At 43.2% G+C, this 14,628-nt stretch overlaps 1 protein-coding gene across 1 annotated transcript; it reads right to left on the bottom strand.

Moving 5' to 3' along the window:
* Positions 1-3,465: 3,465 nt before the first annotated feature.
* On the bottom strand, positions 3,466-9,296 carry RFXAP (regulatory factor X associated protein). The gene is given in 4 exon segments (XM_072361483.1): positions 3,466-5,100; positions 6,826-6,933; positions 8,659-9,254; positions 9,257-9,296. Coding segments are annotated over 4 exon segments (855 nt in total). The 3' UTR covers positions 3,466-4,989.
* Positions 9,297-14,628: the final 5,332 nt, after the last annotated feature.

Consider the following 14,628-nt stretch of genomic DNA (forward strand, 5'->3'; position numbering starts at 1 on the left):
ACTGTTAATAAAGTTATTTCTGATTTAAGAACTCTGCCTGGTTCCTTCCTGTTTTCTTATTTGAAAGCGATTGGCTTCGGAAAGCTGTAGGTCCCCACCTGACAACCATTAACTTTGGATGGAGCTTTTAGAAAGCCTTTGTTCATACAAGAGGATCGGTGGGACATCCCAGCAAATGAGATGTTAGTATATAAACATGAAATGGACTGAAAATTGTAACGGCATAAAATCTGCCTGGTATAAAGTATATGCGTCCCTCGTTAGCTTCTGCTGTGGGAGATTTGAAGATTCAAGGGGATGGTGCAGCTTAAATGAGAAGAGGCCGACCCGATCAGATAGATTTGCAGTTGTGCAGGTTGAAGGAAAAATGTAGGCAAATGCTCTTTGTTATACAAGTCAGGTTTTAATATTCCTAAAATCCATTATTTATGTTCTGCAATAGCAGAAACAAGAACAGATAATGGTCTATGAAACTGTGTTGACACCGCTGGGTCACACACCTCCTGAGACTCCCATCTGACACTGCCCAAACAGGACAGCCCAGCTACCAGCATGTCTGATGTTTACACCAGCCTGTAAGGCATTATTGGTATCACAGACCGCTGGAAATACAGGGTAGCTGAGATGCACGTCCCTTTTCAGCAAGTTGCATTTGTTTTGAGACAACTATCTTACTAAACACTGCCTGTTTTAACACACTCTGTGCCCCTTTTCTACCCTGTGCTGCCCCACCGTCTACGCACACCAGCTACAAGATAGCCATGCTCATGTTTAGGTGCTATGAGGCAAATGAATGATGTGGGTTCTTCATGGTGTGTAGGGACAGGACAAAGAGTAACAACCTAAAACATGAACATAGGAAGATCTGCACTAACATGTGGAAGCACTTCCTTTGTGCTAAGGGTGACAGAGCACTGGAACAGGTTGCCCAGAGAGGAAACCTAATAAAATACAACTGAACAGTGCACATCTGCACTGTACTATATAACTACACTACACTAGATAAAAGGTAGCTGGGCTGTACAAGTGCTTGCAAGTTGGGCCTACACATCTTAGCATTGTTAAGACATTCAGACACTGCATTAAGTTCTGATCCTCAGATGCACGTAAGGTTCAAAGTTTAAGGAAGGCAAGTGAAAATTTCTTCCATAAGAAACGGATGTAAGTAACCTGCTGTGAAATCAACACCAGATATCTCATCTACAGTTACCAGAACAAAGCAATCATCTAAAAATAAATTCAATCCTAGATAGCTATTTGTCCCAATAGTAGTATAGGTTCAGCTTTCCTTTTGTGGTTGTTTTCCACTTCATGCTTTTGTTGTCTGTGAAAACACAGGCCCACTGCTCAGTGGGCAGTATGCCTACAAAGGATAGAGAGGAGGCTGAGATACTTGGTGCTTCTTGTCTCAGTTTTCCCTGGTAAAGCTTGTCCTCTACAGTCCTCATCCTGCAAGCCTGATAGCAGCGTATGTGAAGCAGCATCCATAGGAGAAAAATGCAGTCTAGGAATGCTTATGCTGTTCAAGACATGCAGAAATTCATGAGACCAGAAGATGTCACCAAGGATGCTGCAGGAGCTGGCCAGTGTCATTGCATGGCTTCATTCATCACTTCAGAAAGGTTACAGTGACCAGGGGGAGGTCTGTTACCATGGGACAATGGAAGATTACACCTATCTTCAAGAAGGGAAGGAAGAACCCAGGAAACTATAAGCTACTCAGCCTCACCTCATTTCCTGAAAAGGGCAAATTCTCCACAAAGCTATTTCCAAGCCCATATGCAACAAGGCTGTGAGTGAACAGCCAGCAATTATACACCAAGGGTAAATGACAGCAGTCCAACTGATTGCCATGCACAACACCTCACTCTGCAGGCAAGAGGGGAGCAAATAATGTGCATCTTGACTTCTGCAAAGTCTTTGAAATCACAGAATCGTAGGGGTTGGAAGGGACCTCCAGAGATCGAGTCCAACCCCCTGCCAAAGCAGGATCCCTACACCAGGTCACACAGGTAGGTGTCCAGGTGGGTCTTGAATATCTCCAGAGAAGGAGACACCACAACCGCCCTGGGCAGCCTGTTCCAGTGCTCCATCACCTTCACCATAAAGAAGTTCTTGCACACATTCGTGTGGAACTTCCTATGCTCCAGTTTCTGGCCATTTCCCCTTGTCCTGTCTCCACACACTGCTGAAAAGAGTCTGGCCTCACCACTTTGCCTCCCACACCTCAGATATTTATAGACCTGGATCAGGTTCCTTCTCAGTCTTCTTTTCTCAAGGCTAAACAGACCCAGTTCACTTAGCCTTTCTTCATAGAGGAGATGCTCCAGGCCCTTCACCATTTTTGTGGCCTTCCGCTGGACTCTTTCCAGGAGTCTCTCTTGATCCCTGTATTTTTTGTACTGGGGACACCCTGTAATAACCTACTGAAACTACCGATGTATGGGCTGCAGAAATGAGTGCTAAATTGAGTATAAAAAAATCATGTCCAATTGTTTTGTTTAAAAGCTTTGAAGGTGATCAAACACCACTGACAGAAGCCGTAAAAACTACTGGAGATATTCAAAACCCAACTGGGTGAGGCCCACCTTACGTAACTCAGTATACAAAAGATTTTAAAGTGGGTTATGCCTTTCATTCTAGAAGCTCCCATGTTTGGCAAATGTAGAAATACGCAAGAAGAAAAAACCCACAACCCCAAATTCACCTTAAGTGGCCCTCCACGTCAGATTATTGACACTGGGTTGGTTTAGATGCAAGAAGAATGTTCCTTTCTTCAGAAGGCAGCTTTCTGTCAGTGGTACAGCACATCTTCCTATCTGCTGAAGCAATCGTATTACATAAAACACAAAGGTTGTATGTTTTTATCACTCTGTTGGTGAAAAACGAAACGTTGAGCACGTTTTCCAAGTTATCAGTCCCTAAGAAACGCAGAGAGAAGTGCAGAAAGTGAACAAAAATAAAGCACCCACAAATTAAACAGAATACAGATACAATTACAATGAAAGAAATCACAGGTAAGGACTCCAACTACTACAAGACCATATGCAGAAATATCTTTAAAGTTGAGAGTGCGGTGTCTCCAAAAACACAATATATGTGGTACAAAGAATGATATATAATGAAGAATTAACTGGTATTGAATAGATGCAGAGAGACACCACCAACTAAAATCATCTCATTAATATCACTCTTGTTCGTCCAGTAAAAGCAAATGCTCTTAGAGCACGTTTTACATGTCATGTCTTCCTCGAAAAATAACTGAAACAAATTCCTTCAGAATTTAACCATGGCAAATAATGTGATAAAACCAGAAATGGGAAAGCAGCAGAGGAAAAAGAACTATCAGTGAAACTGGCAAAGGCCAAGTTGGGTACCTGGGATTACTTCACTTTTTAGAAGCATCCAGTCAGAGCTGTTGGCCTAAATGCTTTCCTAAGATGACAATCTGAAAGAACAGAACAAATGCTTCCTCGTAATTGGCTGAAATAACACTTTTCACGAGCATGCTAAAATAACCTTAGAGTGGGAACACAACAGTTTTCAGTGACCGAGCCAGAGCTGGCCATTTTAATACAGAAAAAAAACACCCCACAAAGCAACATACAAATGTAACCAAACAACAACAAACAAAAAATCAAATAAAACAACACAGATTTACTCAAACACTTGTTGGTCCAGAACAGTCGGTACAAAGTTTTTTGGATTTCTTTTTTCTTTAAGAGAACAACTTACACAATGTTGAATACAAAAATCTCTACTGAACAGTTTTTATACATACAAAAAAACACAGCTTATAAAAAAAAACCCATAAGACCGACAAACACTCCTGAACAGGTATTATTCAGTGGATCAAACTGCTGCGATATCAAAGTAGCACTTCAGTAAGCACCTCCACCATTCAGATAGCTTCTATTAGGAAATAAGCTTTAATACAAAACTTGGGATTCATTACTTAGATAATAAAATGTTTGGATTCTTAACCAAATCAACTGCAAGTTTGTCTGAACTGGCTGAAAACCTGAGAAGTCCAGCACTTGTGCTGATTAGCGATCCATAGTCTTACTAACATAACTTTAACTACACCTTTTTGGAAAAGAAAGGACAACAAATGCACGACCCCGTTTTACATTTTGGATGCACTTGCTGTTAAAAACCTTAAGCCATTTGAGTTAAAAGCTTGAACTTATTCACTCACAAAAGAGGATTCCACGTGCTACAAGTTGGCCCTCCGAAATAAATTCACAAAACAGGGTCCAACTCTCCACTGCATACATTCCATCTCTAACTCTTCTTAAAAGCACTTTTCTATTTCTCCCATTTGGAGACTTTCAACAAATATTCCTTTACGTTCCTTTGCACAGACAGTGAAGCATTTCAAACCGACTCAACTTGCATATAATGAATAGAAAGCAGGAGGATCACCTGATTTACACTTTTCTGAGCCACTGGTTGACTTCTTGATGGCACGCTGTCTTTAGCCTTTAGTGCAAGATTATACTGGATATAAGCTTCTCATATCCCTGAGGAACTGCTGTTAAGTCATGCCACAGGACTGGCTCAAATTGGACTCTATCTCACAACTTCCATAGAAAGTAACTGACTTCCTTCAATGATTGTCATCAAAGAGTGACTTGTTTAACAGTAAATCTTCATATAGAAAAATGTTAATTTAGTGGAAGACTTTGGTAGGAAAAGGGTGTACAGCTAAACATTACTGACATCAACAAATTTCCATTAAAAAAGAAAAATCAAACTAAGTTTTAAAAAGAATCAAAAAAAATACTCCTCCAGATTTGCTCACAAGTTTGCAGACACCCAAGCAGCTCAAAACATCAAAGTGCAAACAAGAACCAAGTAAAATACATGACAGCAGCTTTACTTTTCCTTTAAACATTTACTTTTCTTTTTTTTCTTATATTTGAAGAAAATATACATCCTATTCCTCCTTCAGCACCAGACTCATCTGCAGGTCACGATCTGTTCTCATTACCCAGGTGCTCCTTGAAACTGCTGCTGCCGTTGTTCCAAAGCTTGCTGACTTAACAGCTGCTGTTGCTTCTGTAGAAACTGCACAACTTCTGGACTTCTGAGCAGGGACTGCAAGGCAAGAAAACAGACATGACTTTAAAGGCATCAGAAAATGGAAATATCATCCTTAGTGATGAATTACAAAACACGTTCACAATAATATTTAAAGCTGCTGCAAGAAATCAGCAAGTAACTACAACCAGAGTTAAAGGATATTCTATAACCAGACCCAGAGTTTAACACATACACAGCATTAAAGACATACATAGTGAGCACGCATAGCGAGCAATGTGACATACTGAAAATGAACACATTTCAATTGTGCTTTAGTTTTTGAGCCAATTTCCACGTTCCCTGCTGCACATAATACTTTAGAGCTGTAATAAATTAAATCAGAGTAGCAAAGCTCATCGTTCAATGCGCATTCTGTAATTTCCCAACGTTCTCAAAAAAGTACTACAGCCACAAGAAATGCATTAGAAAAACCTCTGCTTGCAGTCAAAATATGAGAGTATCTAAACCTGTTTGCATCTTAGCCTCTAACCTAGAATGAGAAAGCCAATTAGGAGGTGATTAGATGAATACATCTGAAGAAATTCCACTGCTGCTCATGAAGCCAGTGTCATCACCAGACATGACATTTTTAAGACTGAACTCCCTTTAAGTCAGCTTAGATGGAAGGGAATGAACAGAAGTTTGCTGAAACAAGTGGAAGGAGAGAAACGAGGCTAAAGTTGCAGATGGATACTTGGAAAGAGCACTGCTTAACCCTTTCCGAACAGTTACAGTCTGCCTTCCAGCTTGGCACTGTTCATTCCCATTCCTGCAAGGTAGCAGCACAAGTGTTTTTTAAGGCCAAATGGCAAATAGGTTTGGAAGTGATCCATCCAAAATATAAAGCAGGAAAAGGGTTATTTTTCAGCAAAAATAATAGGCTGGCCGTTCATTGAGCATGACAGACATCTCACTGCATCACGTCCCACAGCCCTGCAACTCAGATTTACAGTGAGGAACCAGAGGTTTCCAGGTAAGGGCATAGAGCTTCATGCCATTAGAAAGTAATTCTGCAGAGATTACAGCTGAAAACAACAATTCTGCAGACAGCTTAAACCTCCAAATGCATTGAATAAGTAAGACTACTAACAACGACTGTCTCACTGAACAGACTTGCAGCTTACTTCTCCGTAGCTTATGTTAGCTTTCTCAAGTTACTTCACTGCACAGGGTAGTTCTGTTTCATGGCATTTCAATGAACTCTTCCCCATTTTACTACCCCTGACCACTGCAGCCTCAGATATATCAGTACCTCCAGCCACAGCTATGGATGGAGTAGGCAAGAAAATAAATCTGTATACTTAAGATTTCTCTGATGTTTCCTTAAGATTTCTGAACGAGGGCTGCAGGGATTGTAAAACTGCTTTGCATGGCTAACAGAGAGCAGGCAGACAGTTCTATTAGCTTCTGGTGGAAGGAGACTGTAAGAAAACCAATGAAGTAGAAAGAACTGCAATGGAAAAGCCCAAACAATAGTTAAGCACTGAATTATTCCCCTTCATTAGGCACAGATCTTTAAGAAGACTTACAGAAGCAATAGAAGTGTTTCAAAACTTACAATCTAAGCTATCTGTGCAGTCTACAAAAATCACGTGTGATACAATACACTCACAGTTTGTCCTACCAACAAATATGTATGCAGTTTTGAGAGTGATCCAATAATCAGCCTACCAAAGACAGCAAAACAGTGCTATACCACCTCTGTGTATCTGAGTTCAAGACCTCTAGGACATAACTTACCAGCCTCTTTTTATTCAATACTTGTTCTAAAAGAGTCGGTCTTGCTGGGCGATCTCCAATGGAGCCTGTTCTCTGTTTTGTAGCAGAAACTGAACCTTCGACACAATCCTGAGCATTAAAGACAAAACAAAATAGAGAAGTGAGACTATAAAGCCAGGTATCATACATTTACATTTTACTGCTGAAGGATCTTAAGAGTAAAGAATCCATTTGTCTTATTACTCTGCAGAGGAAAATAACAGCAACAGAATGCAACTGCATTTATTCAGCACCTGGACTCTTTTCCTTTCCACATTCTCTTCAGTGTTCCATCACTCACAGAGAATGCTCCAGCAATACAGACGAGTCAGTCTTCTACACTTCAAAAAGTTCAAACCAAGTTCGGTGCTCAATTAACAGTTAATGTTGTAGCGAGAAACATGGTTTAGTGGGAAATACTGGTGATAGGTGGACAGTGGGACTGGATGATCTTGAAGGACTCATCCAGCCTCAGGGACTCTATGATTCTAAGTTACTACAGTTAGTTCATGTCCCTGAATTTGACTGTGTTTCTTGTAAGTGAAGCCATGCAAAGCACTTCAGTCTTGTTTGTGTAAGTACTGTCAGTGCAACAAAACGGTGCACCAAGTTTACTACTAACACAGAATCATAGAATGGTTTGGGTTGGAAGGGCCTTTAAGATCATCCAGTTCCAACCCCTGCTAAGGGCAGGGACACCTCCCTCCAGACCAGGCTGCTCAAAGCCCCATCCATCCTGGCCTTGAATGCCTCCAGGGAGGGGGCATCTACAGCATCACTGGGCAACCTGTTCCAGGGTCTCACCACCCTCACAGTAAAGAATGTCTTCCTAATACTTAGTCTAAATCTACCCTCTTCCAGTTTAAAGCCATTTTCCCTTATTGCTACACATCTTTTTTAAGAAGCCCAGCTATCCTGCTTTCTTCTATAGGTTCAGGCCTTAAAGTTGTTACATTCCAACCAACCTGTGAGAAACAAACCCTCTGTTTCCCAGCATGCAATAATCACTACTGCATACCACAGACCAAAAAACCTTAACTCATTGCTGCAAGAAGTGCTCAAACTGCATACCACTCCCATATTGCCTCCTGAGTTACAGGGCGTATTTGTATTGCCACTTTGTGACCTGATACATGCTGAATTATTAGGAAAGGAATAAAGAAAGTCATACCAGCACGTAAACCCAGAATTCACCTGCATTTTGGTTACTGTGTGCAATAGTTTTTTCTTCCTCTCAGCTGATTAAGAAATAGAATCATAGAATGGCTCAGGTTGGAAGAGAACTCAAAGATCATCACGTTCCAACCCCTCTGCTGTGGGCAGGGTTGCCAGCTACTAAATTGAGCACTAGATCAGGCTGCCCAGCATGCAAACCAGCCAGGCCTTGAACACCTACAGGGATGGGGCACCCACAGCCTCTGTGGGCAGCTGTGCCAGCTCTTTACCACCCTGTCAAGGAAAAGTTTCCTTCGATATCTAATTTAAGTCTCCTCCCCTTTGGCTTGAAGTTGTTTCCCCTTGTCTTATCAACATGTACCCACATAAAGCTTCATTTCTCTCCCACTCATTAGGTCTCTTTAAGTACTGGAAGGCTGCAATGATGCCTCATTGGAGCCTTCTGCTCTACAGGCTGAGTAGCAACTAGAGCTGGAGACGCTCCACAAATGACAAAGGGGAAGCAGACAGAAGCACACGAGTTCCCGCTGCAAAGCAAATGCTACGGGTGAATCACAAAGCAGACACTACTTGTAGAGGTAAAACCACTTTTCCACCCACAGCGTTCCGTAGCCGAGCGGCCCGCCGTCCCCGCCTCACCTCAGCCCTGGGGCCGCCCCCCGCGTTCGTCGCTGCGGCGCCGCCGCCGCCCAGGGCCTGGTCGCTCTTCTTGCGCTTGTACTTGTCCTTATACATCTTATTGCGGTGCCGCTTGCACATCCACGGCTTGCGCTGCTTCGCCACCTGCGTGGTGGTCTCGTTGCAGCCCTGGTAGGTGCAGCTCTTGCAGCCGCCGCCGCCGCCCGCCGCCGCCTCGCCGCTGGAGGCCGCCGCCTGCTCCTCCTCCTCCAGCTCCTCGGGGCTGGCCGTGCTCTCGCCGCCCGCCGCCGCCGCCGCCGTCTCCTCTTCCCCCGCCTCGGCCTCGCCGTCGGCGGGGCCCAGCTCGTAGAACAGCATCAGGCCGCCCGCGGCGGACGGCGGCAGCGGCGCATCGGCGACCGGCAGCACTCCGCCTCCCGCCGCCACCGCCTCCTCCTCGCCGCCGCACGGCTGCATCACGAGCAGCGCCAGCTGCGGCGGCGAGGAGGAGGAGGAGGCGGACGAGGAGGCGGAGGACGGGGGAGCGACGGCGGGACTGGCCCGCAGGACGCCGGTCAGCGAGCCGGCCGCGGCCGACGGCGCCTCAGCCCGCAGCCGCCTCAGCGCGCAGGCGCTGCCGCCCCGCGCTCTCCGCGCATGCACCCCAGGGCCGCCTGCGCAGCGCCGCTGGCGCCATCTTGCCCGCCGGTTGAAGGGGCTCCTTCTTGGCGGAGCTTCCGAGTAACGCCTTGGAGTTTTGCTTTGCGCCTCTCCGGTGAAGAGCCACCTCCGAGTTCTGTTACAGCAACCGGTGTGCTCTGGTTTTAGCAGTTCTTTGCTGCAGCCCCCACTGACATGCATGTGGGAATGGGTGTGACTGTCTGCACACACACCATCCTGATAAGATTCTGCATGTGCACCGTCCCTTGGCTGTGCTTGTAGCCCCGCTCGCTGGCCACTGCGAGTGGGAAAGGGGTACCCAAGCATGTTTCTCTGCTTCCCCTTAGCCTCCTTATGAATCATGGAATGGCTTGTGTTGGAAGGGACTCCAAGGATCATGAAGCTCCAACCGCTCTGCTATTGGCAGGGCTACCGACCTCCAGAACTGGTACAAGACCAGGCTGCCCCGGGCTCCATTCAACTTGGCCTCGAACACCTCTGGGGATGGGGCATCCACAACCTTTCTGAGCATCTGTTTCAGCACCTCACTACTCTGTAAAGAACTTCCCTGACATCCAGTCTAAACCTTCCCTGCTTGACCTTAAAACCATTCCCCTTTGTCCTATCACTGTCTACCCAAGTAAAAAGTTGATTCCCCTCCTGTTTATAAGCCCCTTTTAAATACTGGAAGGCTTCTCCAGGCTGAACAAGCCCAGATCCCTCAGCCTGTCATTGTAGGGGAGATCTCCAGTCCTCTGATCATCTTTGCAGCCTTCTGAACCATCTCCAACAGCTCCACATCTTTCCTGGGCTGGGGACTCCAGACCTGGATGATTCAGATGGAGCTGATATATGTTGGTTTGTTTAGCAGTGAGGATTAGTAAGTTAGTTTAGCAAAAGAAATACATAAGCGATAGTCTACAACTTTTTATTTCATCTTTAGGGAGTGAACAGTCTTGTTTTTCCTCACTAGGAAAATAATAGAATACTTTTATCTTCTACCTCAATGATTTTGCCTCATGAGAAGTAGCAGAGTCACAATTGAATACTTCCATCTTTTGCCTCAAAACATGCAAGGGCGTTTTCCTCCGGTTCTACGTACATTGTTTTTAAAAAGTAGCTCATGGAAATCTTCCAAACTGCGGAAAAGTGGATGGAAGTGGGTCAAAGGCTTAAGTGATGAAGCTGATGGTGAAAAAAGGGGAAGAAGTAGGTGGGCACTTATCACCCTAGATACCACTGAGCATCCCCAAAGGAACCTATCTATGAGCCATGAAAAAGAATGAATATGTATGCCAGTGTACTGCATATGTATATCTTAATGGTTTAATGTAGAACCTGATCTCTGAGAGGGCATCCTTGCTTGTCAAGTCACCTGGTATGTGTCGTGAGGAATAAAGGAATGCTGCTTTCTAACACCACATTGGAGTTAGAGAGTTTTCCTCCCAGATTTCAGATGACAGGGCATTATGAGGACAGAGTAGAATGGACACCGACTTCCACCTTTCTTACCTTTCCCATTGTTAGTTTGGGCACAGATTATCACTTCAGCTCACTTCAGCATTACTTGTGGATTCTTTTAGTTATTATTTTGTCAACCTTCCATTTTCCTTCTGCATCATCTTTCTGTGCTACAGGTGCTGAGTTTATCTAACTTCTGCAGGGAAGTCCCGCTGACTCATCTCTGTGACCATCTCTGTTTACTCCCCCTTCATTTTTCTTTTCTCCTTTCTCTCCATGAGTTCTAGCCTTCCTCACTGTACACATAAGTTCATATCGTATTACAGAAACCGTGCTGATCCCATTTGTTCTTTGATAATTGCCATAGCTGTCATTAAGACAAATGATTATGCCATTTACAGTTGTAGCCATTCACTTTCAACTTTGACCGTGCCTAAGACACTTCTCCCTCATCTGCCAAAACAGCTAATGACTCAGACAAATTACAATGAACTAAGTACTCTATCCTCATCTCCTTTGACCCGCCAATCACCTTTAAAATTAGCAAGGCGACTCCCAGCTCTACTGTTTAAACTAATATTGTAGACTATTTCTTTTTGTCAAAGGAGACACTTCCCCCACAGCTGCCTCACAGTGCTTTTCATTTCTGCTGCAGCTACTCCTCACAATACCTTCTTTGGGACTCTCAATCTTGTATCTGCTAGTAGTTAAGCATGCAGCTTCTCCATTGTGCCTCTTATCCCTTTAGATTGTGACCTCAGAATAGAGAGTGTCAGTAAGTGTTCTGTTTTTGTTTTTGTTTTGTTTTGTTTTTTGCATTATAGCTCAATTGAAATCATTTTTGTTCATTCTTTTGAGTTGAACACAGCTTGAAAGAACACCTACTTAAAATTGTAAGTGTCCCTCACATGAACTAAAATAAATTCAGAATCCAAAATAAAAGCATTTTTTTCCACCCACACTCACTTCACGCATCTACCCTATAATTAAAATGCAATTAAGAAGTTGGAGGCCGATACCAATGATATTCTAGGAAGAAGTGCCACTGCTTTTTTCAAACCCAACAGAGACAGCTGGGTTTTGGCTCAGGCCAGTAAGACCAGCAGATTTAAACAGCTCGAGGCTAACGGAGAAAACTGTTTCCAGTGTGAAGGTTTCCATGCAAATACTGTACTGGAAAAACCCTGTCTTTCTGAACAAGTTGGATTCTGCCTCAGACACTCTGGTAACATTTGGGGATCTCATTGGAGAGTGTTTCTAGAAGCGTATTTCCATTCCCTAGTTCTCATTTTTTCTCATCTGAGGGAAAAAATAAATCAGAAAGCTATCAGTTCCTTACAAAAATACTGAGTGGGTTAATTAATTAGAAAATTGATTTGATATTTAGGGAGCGTGTTATTGAACTGTTATGTAAGGTATTATCCAATTCTCATTACTCCAGTACCTTGTCCTTTGCTTGCTTGAGGGCATAGAAACATAAACAGAAAATAAATTAGAAACCGCTAACAAATAAATCCCTTCTTAAAAAGCTGTCATAGATGCTTTTTTTCTTTTCTTTTTTTCTCCTGCCTGGAGATAAAATTCAGGAGAATAATCAACAAATCTGGGTTTTGGGGAAGCCAGTGCTACCTGAAACCAATAACAAGCAGACTGGCAAGGAATAAGATTTATTCCAAAGATTTATTCTAAAGATTAACCACCTATTTAAAAAATACAGGGTGTCATTATATCAAGTTTTCGGTGACTGGAGAGCCTGAGCTGTCCTATTTACAGGCCAAAATAGTACTAAGGAGTTCAGCTGTAATACCTTCAAATTTTGGAAGTCATGCCCACATTTTCCTATGAGTGGTGGTATGAATTCTGTTCACTCAATTGCTGCATATTCTACACTGAAGTGCATTTGCCTTTATCTTGAAGAGCACAGGCCACATTAAGAACTTCAGTGAGAAGTGGGACTGTGAAATTCATGCATCCAATGGTGTGATGGCCCTACAAAGAAAACATAATCTAAATGCAAATTATCTTGTAACCTTATTGCTCAGTTATAAAATGAAAAGGTCAAGTCAAGGCGAGCACTTGGATTTTTAAAACAGTTTTGAAAGGTACTTGAAAGATACGAGGGAATGAGGAGTGGTGGAGAAATCTGAGGAGTAATTATTTTTAAAGCACGTATCTTTAGAAACACTTCATTTGATCATCAATATGCAAGCATATAGGTAACAGATTTTCTTTCTTTATTGTACCTCTTACTGCTTAGCAGTCCCCCCATTTATTACTCCCACCTGCTCTTGGATTCTTGTCATATTGCACAGTGGTACAGTCATGGAAAGGCACAAAGACCTCAGAAACATCAAAATATTCCCTCAAAGGAAGGCAAAGCGCAAAGCGATCAATATGCTCGCTGATACTAATTTCCAGGCAACAATGACTTCTGAATCTTTCCATCAGTAACAAAACTGATACAAAACTTGCTACAGTTGTCAGTTTGTTAAAACTTGGTTTTCAAGTAAGCCTACGAAAGTTTAATTCCAATTTTATCAAATACTATAAATATTCCTTTTGACACTATTCAACCATTTCTGTTTCCCAACAATTCTGGGAAGCCAGAAGCATATCTCTTTTTCTGCATTACAGATTAATTTATTTTTGCAAATGATTGGAATAACTGAATAATCCCAACTATGTGAACAGAAATTTGGCTTGAATTACAAATATGTCATGGTTGTAATGTGTGTATGGCTGATGTAAAGTGGCCATGAGAAATTGGTTTCTTTCCTCTGACCCTTCTCATCTTTACCTTTCTCTTCTGACAGCATATAAATAAGCCTGCTGAAAGCAAGTTTCCCCTTTCATTTATTTATTTTTAATTAAATGTAAGTTAACCAGCTTATATATCACAGAATCACAAAGTAGTTGACATTGGCAGGGACTTCTGGAGGACACGCTGCTAAACCCCTGTCCCAGCAGGGATACCTGGAGCAGGGTGCTCAGGGCCACATCCAGTTGGCTTTAGAAGATCCCCAGGGAAGAGATCCCACATCCTCTGGGCAGCCCGTGCCAGTGCTCCATTATCCACACAGCACAGAAGTGCTCCTGGTGTTCAGAGAGAAACTCCTGTGCTCCACTATGTGTCATGGCCTCTGGTCTTGCTACTGGGCATCACTAATTGAGGTCTGGCTCCATCCTCTTAGCACCCTCCATGTGGCCATTTATGGACATGGATGAGATCCTCCTGAGCCTTGCCTTCTCCATGTGAACAGTCCCAACTCTCTCAGCCTTTCCCCACAGGAGAAGCTCTCAAGGACTTGGCTGTGGTAACTGTCCACTGGACTCTCTCCAGTATGTCCATTCTCTGTTATACATGGGAGCCTAGAACAGGACATAACACACCAGGTGTGGCCTCACCAGTGCTGAGCAGAGGGGAAAGATCACTTGTCTTGATTTGCTGGCAAGGGCACAGTGCAGTGCTAACTCAAGTCATAGCAAATAGCCTTATATGTTTTGAGCATTGGCTCACCTGTGAACAATGAAAAATATGCACCGTGCTTTCTGTTTTGGTAGAGGAATTTGAGAATAGGCTTCAAGAGTGCCAAAAGAGCCATGATTTTTTTTTGTATATTTGCAGCTCCATAAATACATTTATGTGACATAAATACATTTCCTACAGGTTTTCAAATGGAACGTGCAGTTGCAATCAGATATTCAACTAAGATTTCCCACTAGTTTTCTGTTGTTCTCGCTCCCTTTTTTTACTGTTTTAATAAAAGTGTTTATTAACAAAGAAGTTTAGTTGCTTCTACACATTAACTGTATTATGTATTTTATGTGCAGCCCAAGGCAATTTGTGCTCAGTGAGGCCCAGGCAAACCA

Source organism: Excalfactoria chinensis, chromosome 1 (assembly GCF_039878825.1).
Source record: "Excalfactoria chinensis isolate bCotChi1 chromosome 1, bCotChi1.hap2, whole genome shotgun sequence".
NCBI lineage: Eukaryota > Metazoa > Chordata > Aves > Galliformes > Phasianidae > Excalfactoria > Excalfactoria chinensis.